Source organism: Salmo salar, chromosome 23, assembly GCF_965601325.2.
Source record: "Salmo salar chromosome 23, fSalSal1, whole genome shotgun sequence".
NCBI lineage: Eukaryota > Metazoa > Chordata > Actinopteri > Salmoniformes > Salmonidae > Salmo > Salmo salar.
Genome location: NC_138313.1, coordinates 47,017,501 through 47,034,333, shown reverse-complemented (window position 1 = coordinate 47,034,333; position 16,833 = coordinate 47,017,501). Strand labels below are relative to the sequence as shown.

Below are 16,833 nucleotides of genomic sequence, written 5' to 3'. Positions count from 1 at the left end.
ACATAGAGGTAGTCTGAGAACCCAGAACCACATTTTACACTCTGTCATGAGATCAACATAGAGGTAGTCTACTTTCAGACCAACATAGAGTAGTCTACTTTCAGATCAACATTGAGGTAGTCTACTTTCAGATCAACATTGAGGTAGTCTACTTTCAGATCAACATAGAGGTAGTCTGAGAACCCAGAACCACATTTTACACTCTGTCATGAGATCAACATAGAGGTAGTCTACTTTCAGCTCAACATAGAGGTAGTCTACTTTCAGATCAACATAGAGTAGTCTACTTTCAGATCAACATAGAGTAGTCTACTTTCAGATCAACATAGAGTAGTCTACTTTCAGATCAACATAGAGTAGTCTACTTTCAGATCAACATAGAGTAGTCTACTTTCAGCTCAACATAGAGGTAGTCTACTTTCAGATCAACATAGAGGTAGTCTGGGAACCCAGAACCACATTTTACACTCTGTCATGAGATCAACATAGAGGTAGTATATTTTCAGATCAACATAGAGGTAGTCTACTTTCAGATCAACATAGAGGTAGTCTACTTTCAGATCAACATAGAGGTAGTCTACTTTCAGATCAACATAGAGGTAGTCTACTTTCAGATCAACATAGAGGTAGTCTACTTTCAGATCAACATAGAGGTAGTCTACTTTCAGATCAACATAGAGGTAGTCTACTTTCAGATCAACATAGAGTAGTCTACTTTCAGATCAACATAGAGTAGTCTACTTTCAGATCAACATAGAGTAGTCTACTTTCAGATCAACATAGAGTAGTCTACTTTCAGATCAACATAGAGTAGTCTACTTTCAGATCAACATAGAGTAGTCTACTTTCAGATCAACATAGAGTAGTCTACTTTCAGATCAACATAGAGTAGTCTACTTTCAGATCAACATAGAGTAGTCTACTTTCAGATCAACATAGAGGTAGTCTGCTTTCAGATCAACAGAGTAGTCTACTTTCAGATCAACAGAGTAGTCTACTTTCACGTCCATTTATATTGCCTTAAAATATTGGAATGGAAAGAAGGTAAATAAGGTAGAAGGTGACATCCAGCCATATATATAAAAAAATAATCCTTACCATGGGTGGCATGTCCATCTATCTGTTAGTGCAGGTCTCCAAAAGAAGCAGGTCAGAATTAGGCATCAACCAATGTTCATTTGAAGGTGCTGGTGATTGAAACGGCTGTGTCATTTAGTACCATACAGACTTAATAACCTAAATGCATGTTTATGAGGCCCGAATTAATAATATGTACCTTAAAGGGTGCTGCTAAGCATTGTGAGTTGTAATCAACAGGTGTGTGTGTGTGTCATGGTTTGTGTGTGGCATGTCTTCCTTAAGCAAGTGAAGTTGACTCTTTTATACTCTGGCAGCACAGTCAACAGGGTGTGTGTGTGTGTGTGTGTGTGTGTGTGTGTGTGTGTGTGTGTGTGTGTGTGTGTGTGTGTGTGTGTGTGTGTGTGTGCGTGTGTGTGTGTGTGTGTGTGTGTGTGTGTGTGGTCATTAGGAATGCCCAGAATCCACTTATCAGTGTGTCTGGTGACAACCCCTCAACATCAATGAACTCTCTGTCGGGTCTTGTTGACCAGAACCATTCGAACTCTTATTGCAATTCGAGAGCGGATAGATTCTTCTCAGCATTCAACCAGTTTGTCTATTGAGTCAATAGCTAGAATTCATCTACAGTATGTTTTGAAAAAAAAACAAAAAAACATTTACAATCCATAACATGTTTTTTAGTTTCTTTATGACATGAAGAACCGCGACATTATGGAGCATTTTGTTAAAGATACCTGTATTTAAAACCATCCTCTTAAAAAGTTTCCTCAAGCACCAGTTTTTGGATTCTAATCTCTAGATTAAACTCTAGATTAAACAGAACCCTACACATCTGTCAGGTGAGGAAGGCACAAATCCAGTGCCATGTGTTCATTAGAGGCTGTACAGATCTTTTTCTCTCTCTCTGGATTCATTAACGGGGTATGAAGGACACTTGTCTTAGAGAACGACTCAACGGACCAAAGGGGCAGTGGTTTTCTTATACATCTACATGTAATAGCTATGAATCCCACTGCAAAGAATCAGAAAGCAATAATTCTAGGTGCTGATTTGACTCTTTCAAAAAAAGGCAGCTGTAATTCCAATCAGGATAAACAGCATGGAATGTAACGGTGACATCATCCATATTATTCCACAGTTTTCAATTTAAAAAAAGTCCCGTCTATCTGTTCGCCCGTCTCTCTGTTCTAAACACTGAGTGTCAGTGTCTTCAGTGGCTCTGCCCAAATGTCGAAACCTTTGAATCTGATTGTCACTAAGCCAGGGGGCTTCCAATGACATGACCAGGTGGGCAAGACAGGACCGGAGGAGATAGGAGATGAGTGAGTGGAGAGGATTATGCGAAGGACTGGAGGAGAAGGAGAGATAATATGAGGACTGTTTTTGGAAGATCGAGCTCATTTTTTTTGAGGTCAATCAAATTTGTTCAATTGAAAATGTAATGTTTTATTTTTGAGACATTATTTTAGAAGGACATCAAGATACAGCAGCAACTTTTGTGTACTTTCTCTCTCCCTCGTTCCTCCTAGTTGTATCTCTTTCTCTCTCCCTCGTTCCTCCTAGTTGTCTCTCTCTCTCCCTCGTTCCTCCTAGTTGTATCTCTTTCTCTCTCCCTCGTTCCTCCTAGTTCTCTTTCTCTCTCCCTCGTTCCTCCTAGTTGTATCTTTCTCTCTCCCTCGTTCCTCCTAGTTCTCTTTCTCTCTCCCTCGTTCCTCCTAGTTGTCTCTTTCTCTCTCCCTCGTTCCTCCTAGTTGTCTCTTTCTCTCTCCCTCGTTCCTCCTAGTTGTCTCTTTCTCTCTCCCTCGTTCCTCCTAGTTGTCTCTTTCTCGTTCCTCCTAGTTGTATCTCTTTCTCTCTCCCTCGTTCCTCCTAGTTGTATCTCTTTCTCTCTCCCTCGTTCCTCCTAGTTGTATCTCTTTCTCTCTCCCTCGTTCCTCCTAGTTCTCTTTCTCTCCCTCGTTCCTCCTAGTTGTCTCTTTCTCTCTCCCTCGTTCCTCCTAGTTGTCTCTTTCTCTCTCCCTCGTTCCTCCTAGTTGTATCTTTCTCTCTCCCTCGTTCCTCCTAGTTGTCTCTTTCTCTCTCCCTCGTTCCTCCTAGTTGTATCTCTTTCTCTCCCTCCTAGTTGTATCTCTTTCTCTCTCCCTCGTTCCTCCTAGTTGTATCTTTCTCTCTCCCTCGTTCCTCCTAGTTGTATCTTTCTCTCTCCCTCGTTCCTCCTAGTTCTCTCTCTCTCCCTCGTTCCTCCTAGTTGTATCTCTTTCTCTCTCCCTCGTTCCTCCTAGTTGTATCTCTTTCTCTCTCCCTCGTTCCTCCTAGTTGTATCTTTCTCTCTCCCTCGTTCCTCCTAGTTGTATCTCTTTCTCTCTCCCTCGTTCCTCCTAGTTGTATCTTTCTCTCTCCCTCGTTCCTCCTAGTTGTATCTCTTTCTCTCTCCCTCGTTCCTCCTAGTTGTCTCTCTTTCTCTCTCCCTCGTTCCTCCTAGTTGTATCTCTTTCTCTCTCCCTCGTTCCTCCTAGTTGTCTCTCTCTCTCCCTCGTTCCTCCTAGTTGTATCTCTTTCTCTCTCCCTCGTTCCTCCTAGTTGTCTCTCTTTCTCTCTCCCTCGTTCCTCCTAGTTGTATCTTTCTCTCTCCCTCGTTCCTCCTAGTTGTATCTCTTTGATGTTCCAGGTGTGGATTTATCACGCACCGTTTCACGAGAAAACAAAGGCTCATTTCATTCCAGTGTTATTAATACGATCTCTAATGACAGTACTACCAACACAACAACTTTAACAACTGCAAGCCACAAGAGACACTGTGCATGTGTCGTTCATTTCTTCCACACACGGCAACATGAAAACATCCATTTATCCTGGAGGGAGTAAGCCTTTCTCCCATTTTTAAGCGTTCTTTAAATAAAGTTTGATAAAATTCTTTCAATAAAGTTCTTTAAATAAAGTTTGTAATAAAAACAGTCAGTGGATCAGATCATCATTATCATATATTTTATTATTCACATTAAATATTATATTAATAGATTAGAGCATTTCAATAAAATTATATTTTCACAATTGTCTTCAAAACAATTCATTCAGGTGCTTTCTAACCACGTTGCAGTAGTTTGATCCAAGGAGGAGATGTCGTTGATAACAAAGTCAGATATACCATCATCAGGGTTGAAAATGCATCCGAGGACCTTACAATTCAAAAACAATACTTTCAGATTATTTATAGATTAATCCCATATTTCTTCGGTAAGGCAGGGTTTTGGCAACTATAAAATAGTAACAACTTAAATACAGTGGTCTGTCTTGACTGTAACCAGGTCAACCAGAGTGGCATTCTAGAATGTTGGTGCGGAGTAGAACTCAGGAATGGTACAACATAAATTATTAGAGCCCAGTTTAAAAAGTAGTTAGTAAGCATTGTGGTCACATTAAGGGTAATTTAACTTGTTCTGGATGGCTCTGGATCAGATCAGGGCTAGGGTCAATTTCATTTCAATGTGGATAACTGGAATTTAAATTTCCGTTTAACTGCCTGAATTGGAAATGGAATTGACCCTAACATTGCTCCCCATAGCAGTTGTCCGTAATAGTTGTTCTAAATGGCGTTGGTTGAGGACCCGCTAGGCGCGTTGGTTGGTGTTGTCTCGCTAAGCATGCTGGGACCAGAGGAAGCGATCACAGCGCTCCAGCATGGTCTGGATCAGAGCCCTGGGGTAGACAGGAAAAAGAGAGGAACATTAGTATCATATGTGTTTTTTGTATAACCTTGTGTTGTCTAGGGGATGATTGTTATATCAATCAATGACATTGTTTTTTTAACTAGCTGATCATAGTCCCTGGTATCTTGTATCATAGTCCCTGGTATCTGGTATCACAGTCCTTGGTATCTGTTATCATAGTCCCTGGTATCACAGTCCCTGGTATCTGTTATCATAGTCCCTGGTATCATAGTCCCTGGTATCTGGTATCATAGTCCCTGGTATCATAGTCCCTGGTATCATAGTCCCTGGTATCTGGTATCATAGCCCCTGGTATCATAGTCCCTGGTATCTGGTATCATAGCCCCTGGTATCATAGTCCCTGGTATCTGGTATCATAGTCCCTGGTATCATAGTCCCTGGTATCATAGTCTCTGGTATCATAGCCCCTGGTATCATAGCCCCTGGTATCATAATCCCTGGTATCTGGTATCATAGCCCCTGGTATCATAGCCCCTGGTATCATAGTCCCTGGTATCTGGTATCATAGCCCCTGGTATCATAGTCCCTGGTATCATAGTCCCTGGTATCTGGTATCATAGCCCCTGGTATCTGGTATCATAGTCCCTGGTATCATAGTCCCTGGTATCATAGTCCCTGGTATCTGGTATCATAGTCCCTGGTATCATAGTCCCTGGTATCTGTTATCATAGTCCCTGGTATCATAGTCCCTGGTATCATAGTCCCTGGTATCTGGTATCATAGTCCCTGGTATCACAGTCCCTGGTATCTGTTATCATAGTCCCTGGTATCATAGTCCCTGGTATCTGGTATCATAGTCCCTGTTATCTGGTATCATAGCCCCTGGTATCATAGTCCCTGGTATCTGGTATCATAGTCCCTGGTATCATAGTCCCTGGTATCATAGTCCCTGTTATCTGGTATCATAGTCCCTGGTATCTGGTATCATAGTCCCTGGTATCATAGTCCCTGGTATCATAGTCCCTGGTATCTGGTATCATAGCCCCTGGTATCATAGTCCCTGGTATCATAGTCCCTGGTATCATAGTCCCTGGTATCATAGTCCCTGGTATCTGGTATCATAGTCCCTGGTATCATAGTCCCTGGTATCTGGTATCATAGTCCCTGGTATCATAGTCCCTGGTACCTGGTATCACAGTCCCTGGTATCACAGTCCCTGGTATGATCCATCACCCACCTCTGTCTCTTCTCAGCCACACGGAGCAGCTCACAGACCAGGGTGGAGTGTGGCCCCAGCTCCATGTCCGACTGCATCCCCACCTCCTGTAGGGCCCCAAGGGCCCGGTCGGGGCCCACAGCCCGGGCCAGACGCAAGACCAGGTTCTCTGGAGTCACCTCTGTCTGGATATGGTCAGCTGCAGAGCCACCGTTGGTCAGGCTGGGGCTGGTCCCGTTGGAGGCTAGGGCCAGGGAGAGGGCGGGAGCCGAGGAGGGGGTGGGAGCCGGGGAGGGGGCCGGGGAGGGGGCGGGAGCCGGGGAGGGGGAGGGAGCCGGGGTTGGGATATGGTCAGACGGTCTGCTGTTACTACACTGCTGAGACAGCTGGAGAAGCATCTTCCACTCATCCATGGTCTGAGGCACCATGCCTGAGAATCACACCAGAAGAGAGTTAAAGACATAGCGAGAGAGAGAGACAGAGAGAGACAGACACAGAGACAGAGACAGAGACAGAGACAGAGAGAGAGAGAGAGAGAGAGAGAAATAAGAGCATTCAGGGTTGTGATCATGTAGACCAAATATTTACTAAACCGTAGTAGTAGTACATTGAGAGGCTAATCCCTTCTTAATTCAAATGATTACTATGAGAGTCATTACCACTGGGTTCCTCCAGCAGACTCATGTCATCCAGTCTACAGATGGTAGAGAAAGCCTCTGTACGACGCTGGAGCTCACAGCACAGGTACACATAGCCAGTCCAGTACCTGCACAGAGAACAGTCATTTTAACAGTGCTAACAGCACAGGTACACATAGAAAAACATTAGCCTGCATTAATGGTGACACGATATCGCCCCCTTCTGGTAGAAATCAGGTAATGTCTCTTCACCCATGATCAGTATTTAAGTACATCTCACACACGTTCAAAAGTTTGGGGTCACATAGAAATGTCCTTGAAAGATAAGCAACTTTTTTGTCCATTAAAAATATCATCAAATTGATCAGAAATACAGTGTAGACATTGTTAATGTTGTAAATGACTATTGGTGCTGGAAACGGCAGATTTTTTATGGAATATCTACATAGGCGTACAGAGGCCCATTATCAGCAACCATCACTCCTGTGTTCCAATGGCATGTTGTGTTAGCTAATCCAAATGTATCATTTAAAAGGCTAATTTATCATTAGAAAACCCTTTTGCAATTATGTTAGCACAGCTGAAAACTGTTGTTCTGATTAAAGCAGCAATAAAACTGGCCTTCTTTAGACTTGTTGCGTATCTGGAGCATCAGCATTTGTGGGTTCGATTACAGGCTCAAAATGGCTAGAAACAAATACCTTTATTCTGAAACTCATCAGTCTATTCTTGTTCTAAGAAATGAAGGCTATTCCATGCGAGAAATTGCCAAGAAACTAAAGATCTCATACAACGCTGTGTACCAACCACTCCCTTCACAGAACAGCGCAAACTGGCTCTAACCAGAATAGAAAGAGTGGGAGGCCCCGGTGCACAACTGAGCAAGAGGACAAGTACATTAGAGTGTCTTGTTTGAGAAACAACCGCCTCACAAGTCCTCAACTGGCAGCTTCATTAAATAGTACCCACAAAACACCAGTCTCAAAGTCAACGGTGAAGAGGCGACTCCAGGATGCTGGCCTTCTAGGCAGAGTTGAAAAAGCCATATCTCAGACTGGCCAATAAAAAGAAAAGATTAAGATGGGCAAAAGAACACAGACATTGGACAGAGGAAGATTGGAAAAAAGTGTTATGGATAGACTAATCTAAGTTTGAGGTGTTCAATCCCAAAGAAGAAGCATCTGACTCATTGAAGAAGAACTCCTCGTCCAATTCAAGGTGAATAATCCCAGTTCTGACGTCCAGAAGCTCTTTTTGGTCATAAGAGACGGTAGCAGAAACATTATGTACAAAACGAGTTACGAACAATGTGAAAAAACAAACAAAATAGCCCGGGTTGGTTAAGAGCCGATAATTCTAAATTAATCACCAGCAAAGCACCCCCACATCATCACACTTCCTCCTCCATGCTTCACGGTGGGAACCACACATGGAGAGATCATCCGTTCACCTATTCTGCGTCTCACAAAGACACGGCGGTTGGAACCAAAAATCTCAAATTTGGGCTCGTCAGACCAAAGGACAGATTTCTACTGGTCTAATGTCCATTTCTCATGTTTCTTGGCCCAAGCAAGACCCGTATTCTTATTGGTATCCTTTAGTAGTAGTTTCTTTGCAGAAATTCGTCCATGAAGGCCTGATTCACGCAGTCTACTCTGAACAGTTGATGTTGAGATGCGTCTGTTACTTGAACTCTGTGAAGCATGTATTTGGGCTGCAATTTACCCCCTGTAAATCTAATGAACTTATCCTCTGCAGAAGAGGTAACTCTGGGTCATCCTTTCCTGTGGCCGCCCTCATGAGTGCCAGTTTCATCATAGCGCTTGATGAAACTTTAAATGTTCTTACAATTTTCCAGATTGACTGACTTTCATATCTTAAAGTAATGATGGACTGTCTTTTCTCTTTGTTTATTTGAGCTGTTGAAGCTGGTTGAGAGAATGCCAAGAGTGTGCAAAGATGTCATCAAGGCAAAGGGTGGCTACTTTGAAGAATCTCAAATATGACATATATTTTGATTTGTTTAACACTTTTTGGGTTACTACATGATTCCATATGTGTTATTTCATAGTTTTGATGTCTTCACTATTATTATACAATGTAGAATGAGTAGGTGTGTCCAAACTTTCGACTGGTACTGTGTGTGTGTGTGTGTAATATATATATATATATATATATATATATATATATATACATACAGTTGACATCGGAAGTTTACATACACTTAGGTTGGAGTCATTAAAACTCGTTTTTCAACCACTCCACAAATTTCTTGTTAACAAACTATAGTTTTGGCAAGTCGGTTAGGACATCTACTTTGTGCATGACACAAGTCATTTTTCCAACAATTGTTTACAGACAGATTATTTCACTTAATCACAATTCCAGTGGGTCAGAAGTTACATACACTAAGTTGACTGTGCCTTTAAACAGCTTGGAAAATTCCAGAAAATGATGTCATGGCTTTAGAAGTTTCTGATAGGCTAATTGACATAATTTGAATCAATTGGAGGTGTACCTGTGGATGTATTTCAAGGCCTACCTTCAGACTCAGTGCCTCTTTGCTTGACATCATGGGAAAATCAAAAGAAATCAGCCAAAACCTCAGAAAGAAAATGGTATACTTCCACAAGTCTGGTTCATCCTTGGGAGCAATTTCCAAACGCCTGAAGGTACCACGTTCATCTGTACAAACAATAGTATGCAAGTATAAACACCATGGGACCACGCAGCCGTCATACCGCTCAGGAAGGAGACTCCTTCTGTCTCCTAGAGATGAACGTACTTTGGTGCAAAAAGTGCAAATCAATCCCAGAACAACAGCAAAGGACCTTCTGGTAGGCCTGATCACCGACGAGACAGCCTATAGGGAGGAGGTCAGAGACCTGGCCGGGTGGTGCCAGAATAACAACCTATCCCTCAACGTAACCAAGACAAAGGAGATGATTGTGGACTACAGGAAAAGGAGGACCGAGCACGTCCCCATTCTCATCGACGGGCCTGTAGTGGAGCAGGTTGAGAGCTTCAAGATCCTTGGTGTCCACATCAACAACAAACTAGAATGGTCCAAACACACCAAGACAGTCGTGAAGAGGGCACGACAAAGCCTATTCCCCCTCAGAAAAGAAAAATATTTGGCATGAGTCCTGAGATACTCAAAAGGTTCTACAGCTGCAACATCGAGAGCATCCTGACCGGTTGCATCACTGCCTGGTACGGCAATTGCTCAGTCTCCGACCGCAAGGCACTTCAGAGGGTAGTGCGTACGGCCCAGTATATCACTGAGGCTAAACTGCCTGCCATCCAGGACCTCTACACCAGGCGGTGTCAGAGGAAGGCCCTGAAAATTGTCAAAGACACCAGCCACCCCAGTCATAGACTGTTCTCTCTACTACCGCATGGCAAGCGGTACCAGAGTGCCAAGTCTAGGACAAAAAGGCTTCTCAACAGTTTTTAGCCCCAAGCCATAAGACTCCTGAACTCATAAGACTCCCGGACTATTTGCATCGTGTGCCCCCCCCCCCCCCCCCTCTCTGTTTATCTTATATGCATAGTCACTTTAACTATACATTCATGTACATACTACCTCAATTGGCCCGACCAACCAGTGCTCCCGCACATTGGCTAACCGGGCTATCTGCATTGTGTCCCACCACCCGCCAACCTCTCTTTTTACGCTACTGCTACTCACTGTTCATCATATATGCATAGTCACTTTAACCATATCTACATGTACATACTACCTCAATCAGCCTGACTAACCGGTGTCTGCATGTAGCCTCGCTACTTTTATAGCCTCACTACTGTATAGAGCCTGTCTTTTTACTGTTGTTTTATTTCTTTACTTACCTATTGTTCATCTAATACCTTTTTTGCACTATTGGTTAGAGCCTGTAAGTAAGCATTTCACTAAGGTCTACACCTGTTGTATTCGGCGCACGTGACATATGAACTTTGATTTGATATGCTGGAGGAAACAGGTACAAAAGTATCTATATCCACAGTAAAACGAGTCCTATATTGACAAACTGAAAGGTCGCTTAGCAAGGAAGAAGCCACTGCTCCAAAACCGCCATAAAAAAAGCCAGACTGCGGTTTGCAACTGCACATGGGGACAAAGATCGTACTTTTTGGAGAAATGTCCTCTGGTCTGATGAAACAAAAATAGAACTGTTTGGTCATAATGACCATCATTATGTTTGGAGGAAAAAGGGGGATGCTTGCAAGCTGAAGAACACCCTCCCAACCATGAAGCACGGGGGTGGCAGCATCATGTTGTCGGGGTGCTTTGCTGCAGGAGGGACTGGTGCACTTCACAAAATAGATGGCATGATGAGGGAGGATAATTATGTGGATATATTGAAGCAACATCTCAAGACATCAGCCAGAAAGTTAAAGCTTGGTCGCAAATGGGTCTTCCAAATGGACAATGACCCCAAGCATACTTCCAAAGTGGTGGCAAAATGGCTTAAGGACAACAAAGTCAAGGTATTGGAGTGGCCATCACAAAGCCCTGACTTCAATCCTATAGACAATTTGTGGGCAGAACTGAAAAAGCGTGTGCGAGCAAGGAGGCCTAGAAACCTGACTCAGTTACACCAGCTCTGTCAGGAGGAATGGTCCAAAATTCACCCAACTTATTGTGGGAAGCTTGTGGAAGGCTACCCGAAACGTTTGACCCAAGTTAAACAATTTAAAGGCAATGCTAGCAAATACTAATTGAGTGTATGTAAACTTCTGACCCACTGGGAATGTGATGAAAGAAATAAATGCTGAAATAAATAATTCTCTCTACTATTATTCTGACATTTCACATTCTTAAAATAAAGTGGTGATCCTAACTGACCTAAGACAGGGAATTTTTACTAGGATTAAATGTCAGGAATTGTGAAAAACTGAGTTTAAATGTATTTGGCTAAGGTGTATGTAAACTTCCGACTTCAACTGTGTGTGTGTGTGTATGTATGCATTTAGTCATTTTTACATTTTAGTCATTTGGCAGACGCTCTTATCCAGAGCGACTTACAGTAGTGAATGCATACATTTCATACTTTTATTTATTTTTGTATTTATTTTTTGTACTGGCCCCCCGTGGGAATCGAACGCACAACCCTGGCGTTGCAAACACCATGCTCTACCAACTGAGCCACAGGGAAGACTATATATATATATATAAAAAAAAATAGTCTTTACCCGTGGCTCCTGCATGTCTCAGCCATCTTCTGTTTGGAGGCCAGGTCAGCTGGAAGGCGGATCAGGAGGGATAGGAGACGACCATAACCCCAGCTGAAGAAATGGGAGTGCCATCTCGGTTGTCCGTCTGTGGTCAGTGTGTCGCTCTTTTGAGGTGCATCGTGGGTAAGGGCCAGCTCCAGCCAATCCTGTCGCAGAGTCTCTGGTTGGAGGAGGGACCCAAGGAACGACAGTCTAAGGGAGAGAAACAGAACAGCATGGTGTTCATTAGGTACCAAACTGAAGAATGTAGTGAAGCACAGAGGGATAACCTGGATTTGAGTAGTTTCTGTTGCAAAACGTTATAAAATGTTTTCCGCTGTGTACCCTAATGAACACGACCTAGATGTATTCATATTGAGGGCTGTGATACATTCATTAACTCTTTAAATGGAGAGAAAGATCTATAAAAACATTGTACTTCATGGTTTAGTGTAAACCTACCTTTGTTCCTCGGCCCATGATTGGACAAGGTTGTCTAGGTAAGCCAGGAAGTGGCTATGTTTGGCCATGGCTGTGATGTCCGAGGGGAGGATTGTGGGATAGAACTGGGTGAAGGAGCGAACTGCTAACTCTCCGTGCTTCTCATACAACCTACACAAAAGAGGAGAGGAAGGAGGAGAGGAAGGAGGGGAGGAAGGAGGAGAGGAAGGAGATTTAGAGAAGGTTATCATGAGCTAGAGACGAGTCAGACAGACATTATGATGATCAGGAGGCCCTCCTGCTGTGTTCCGGTCGAATTGAACCCATTTACAAGTTCTCTCTGAAAAATGTAGTTCATTTAATCTGATTGTCATAAGGTTCCATGACTTTGCCCACACAGGGCATCTGAACACATATACACAACATACATGTTGATGATTTTCATTACATTTAGGGTGTTTTATTTAACTTTTGTACACCTGTGGTGTTCTCGGTCAAAAATGACCGGTCATTAGAAATAAATGGGTGAGAGTACAATTAGTATATAACATTTTGTTCAGGCACATTCCCATTCATCAGAAGGACAAACTTCCTCTCCCAGACCCCCACATGCATGTGTGTTCGAGCACACACACACACACACACACACACACACACACACACACACACACTCACACACTCACACACTCACACACTCACACACTCACACACTCACACACTCTCCCCTTCTTGGCTTCCATGGCAACCCCCACAGGAACCTTCCCCAATAGAATCTTTCCCCACAGGAACCACACCTGTTGCCATTCTCACAAACAATCACAACATTGTTTCAATAATATATAGAACTTTTCTCGCAGCTCTGGTGTATAAAGCTTTTTGAGGCCTTGCTCACAATTCATTCTGTGGCAGCACAATGACCAAACGGTATACTGTATGTGATGTTCTTGATCATATCTTTGATCATGACACTGGTGAGGAGGAGAGAGTCCTTGTTAAACTTTGACACAAAGTAGTCTGTGATAAATAGCACAATATGTTTCATCTGAGTATTTGTTATAGTCAGAATAATCCATACATTATGATTTTATTTACTCAGAACGTGTTGTATGAACTCAGGTCAATGAGGCCTACAGGCCATAAATAGTAAATAGAAGATCAAAACTTGTAATGTTCACAAGAACTTCAGTTGATAAAAAGATCTAACACAACATTAGGTGATAATATATGTATTATTATGTATTTTATAATCAGCTATAATGGGGTGGTCATTTTGGACCGGGAACACAGAATGAATTAACATGAAACTAACACAACAGGAGGGTTAAGTCACCAGATTTCTAAATGTTTAAGCTAGGCGAAGATGCGGTTGACTGTTTAAGCTAGGCGAAGATGCGGTTGACTGTTTAAGCTAGGCGAAGATGCAGTTGACTGTTAAAGCTAGGCGAAGATGCAGTTGACTGTTAGAGCTAGGCGAAGATGCAGTTGACTGTTAGAGCTAGGCGAAGATGCAGTTGACTGTTAAAGCTAGGCGAAGATGCAGTTGACTGTTAAAGCTAGGCGAAGATGCGGTTGACTGTTAAAGCTAGGCGAAGATGCAGTTGACTGTTTAAGCTAGGCGAAGATGCAGTTGACTGTTTAAGCTAGGCGAAGATGCAGTTGACTGTTAGAGCTAGGCGAAGATGCAGTTGACTGTTAGAGCTAGGCGAAGATGCAGTTGACTGTTAGAGCTAGGCGAAGATGCAGTTGACTGTTAAAGCTAGGCGAAGATGCGGTTGACTGTTAAAGCTAGGCGAAGATGCAGTTGACTGTTTAAGCTAGGCGAAGATGCAGTTGACTGTTAAAGCTAGGCGAAGATGCAGTTGACTGTTAAAGCTAGGCGAAGATGCAGTTGACTGTTAAAGCTAGGCGAAGATGCGGTTGACTGTTAAAGCTAGGCGAAGATGCAGTTGACTGTTTAAGCTAGGCGAAGATGCAGTTGACTGTTAGAGCTAGGCGAAGATGCAGTTGACTGTTAAAGCTAGGCGAAGATGCGGTTGACTGTTAAAGCTAGGCGAAGATGCAGTTGACTGTTTAAGCTAGGCGAAGATGCAGTTGACTGTTAAAGCTAGGCGAAGATGCAGTTGACTGTTAAAGCTAGGCGAAGATGCAGTTGACTGTTAAAGCTAGGCGAAGATGCGGTTGACTGTTAAAGCTAGGCGAAGATGCAGTTGACTGTTTAAGCTAGGCGAAGATGCGGTTGACTGTTAAAGCTAGGCGAAGATGCAGTTGACTGTTTAAGCTAGGCGAAGATGCAGTTGACTGTTTAAGCTAGGCGAAGATGCAGTTGACTGTTAGAGCTAGGCGAAGATGCAGTTGACTGTTAGAGCTAGGCGAAGATGCGGTTGACTGTTTAAGCTAGGCGAAGATGCAGTTGACTGTTAGAGCTAGGCGAAGATGCGGTTGACTGTTAAAGCTAGGCGAAGATGCAGTTGACTGTTAGAGCTAGGCGATGATGCAGTTGACTGTTAGAGCTAGGCGAAGATGCGGTTGACTGTTTAAGCTAGGCGAAGATGCAGTTGACTGTTTAAGCTAGGCGAAGATGCGGTTGACTGTTTAAGCTAGGCGAAGATGCGGTTGACTGTTAAAGCTAGGCGAAGATGCAGTTGACTGTTAAAGCTAGGCGAAGATGCAGTTGACTGTTAGAGCTAGGCGAAGATGCAGTTGACTGTTAAAGCTAGGCGAAGATGCAGTTGACTGTTAGAGCTAGGCGAAGCAGCGGTTGACTGTTAGAGCTAGGCGAAGCAGCGGTTGACTGTTAAAGCTAGGCGAAGCAGCGGTTGACTGTTAAAGCTAGGCGAAGCAGCGGTTGACTGTTAAAGCTAGGCGAAGCAGCGGTTGACTGTTAAAGCTAGGCGAAGCAGCGGTTGACTGTTAAAGCTAGGCGAAGCAGCGGTTGACTGTTAAAGCTAGGCGAAGCAGCGGTTGACTGTTAAAGCTAGGCGAAGCAGCGGTTGACTGTTAAAGCTAGGCGAAGCAGCGGTTGACTGTTAAAGCTAGGCGAAGCAGCGGTTGACTGTTAAAGCTAGGCGAAGCAGCGGTTGACTGTTAAAGCTAGGCGAAGCAGCGGTTGACTGTTAACCTCTCTAGGGTAGGGGGCAGTATTTTCACATCCAGATAAAAAACGTACCCGATTTAATCTGGTTATTACCACTGCCCAGAAACTAGAATATGCATATAATTAGTAGATTTGGATAGAAAACACTCCAAAGTTTCTAAAACTGTTTGAATGGTGTCTGTGAGTATAACAGAACTCATATGGCAGGCCAAAACCTGAGAAGATTCCATACAGGAAGCGCCCTGTCTGACAATTTCTTGGCCTTCTATACCCTCTTTATCGAAAACAGAGGATCTCTGCTGTAACGTGACACTTTCTAAGGCTCCCATAGGCTCTCAGAAGGCGCCAGAACGTTGAATGATGACTTTGCAGTCCCTGGCTGAAAAACAGTAGCGCATTTGGATAGTGGTCGATCTGAGAACAATGTGACGGGAGCGCGCGTGCACGTGAGGAGTCCATTTTACATTTTCAGTCTTTGAACGAAAAAGACGTCTCCCGGTCGGAATATTATCCCTATTTTACGAGAAAAATCGCATAAAAATTGATTTTAAACAGCGTTTGACATGCTTCGAAGTACGGTAATGGAATATTTTGAATTTTTTTGTCACGATACGCGCCGGCGCATCACCCTTCGGATAGTGTCTTGAACGCACGAACAAAACAGAGGATATTTGAACATAACTATGGATTATTTTGAACCAAAACAACATTTGTGGATGAAGTAGAAGTCCTGGGACTGCATTCTGACGAAGAACAGCAAAGGTAATCCAATTTTTCTTATAGTAATTCTGAGTTTAGTGAACGCCAAACTTGGTGGGTGTCAAATTAGCTAGCCCATGATGGCGAGCTATCTACTCAGAATATTGCAAAATGTGCTTTTGCCGAAAAGCTATTTTAAAATCTGACACTGCGATTGCATAAAGGAGTTCTGTATCTATAATTCTTAAAATAATTGTTATGTTTTTTGTGAACGTTTATCGTGAGTAATTTAGTAAATTCACCGGAAGTTTTCGGTATGTTTGCTAGTTCTGAACGTCACATGCTAATGTAAAAAGCTGTTTTTGGATATAAATATGAACTTGATTGAACAAAACATACATGTATTGTATAAAATAATGTTCTAGGAGTGTCATCTGATGAAGATCAAAGGTTAGTGCTTCATTTAGCTGTGTTTTGGGTTTTTGTGACATATATGCTTGCTTGGAAAATGGCTGTGTGATTATTTTGGTCTATCTATTCTCCTAACATAATCTAATGTTTTGCTTTCGCTGTAAAGCCTTCTTGAAATTGGACAATGTGGTTAGATTAACGAGAGTCTTATCTTTAAAATGGTATAAAATAGTCGTATGTTTGAAAAATTGAAATTATTGCATTTTTGAGGTTTTTGTATTTCACGCCACGCTGTTCCACTGGCTGTTGAATAGAGTGGGACGGTCACGTCCCACCTAGCCCATAGAGGTTAAAGCTAGATGAAGATGAGGT

At 42.9% G+C, this 16,833-nt stretch overlaps 1 protein-coding gene across 1 annotated transcript in view; it reads right to left on the bottom strand.

The window, feature by feature from the left end:
* Positions 1-4,043: 4,043 nt before the first annotated feature.
* Positions 4,044-16,833, bottom strand: part of hps5 (HPS5 biogenesis of lysosomal organelles complex 2 subunit 2) — a 54,696-nt gene continuing 41,906 nt past the window's right edge. The window contains exons 17-21 of the mRNA XM_014170327.3: positions 12,279-12,428; positions 11,796-12,029; positions 6,624-6,730; positions 5,986-6,394; positions 4,044-4,776 (exon numbers count right to left, since the gene is read on the bottom strand). Coding sequence (XP_014025802.3) covers positions 4,716-4,776; positions 5,986-6,394; positions 6,624-6,730; positions 11,796-12,029; positions 12,279-12,428 — 961 coding nt within the window. The 3' untranslated portion in view covers positions 4,044-4,715. The remainder of the gene's footprint in view (positions 4,777-5,985; positions 6,395-6,623; positions 6,731-11,795; positions 12,030-12,278; positions 12,429-16,833) is intronic.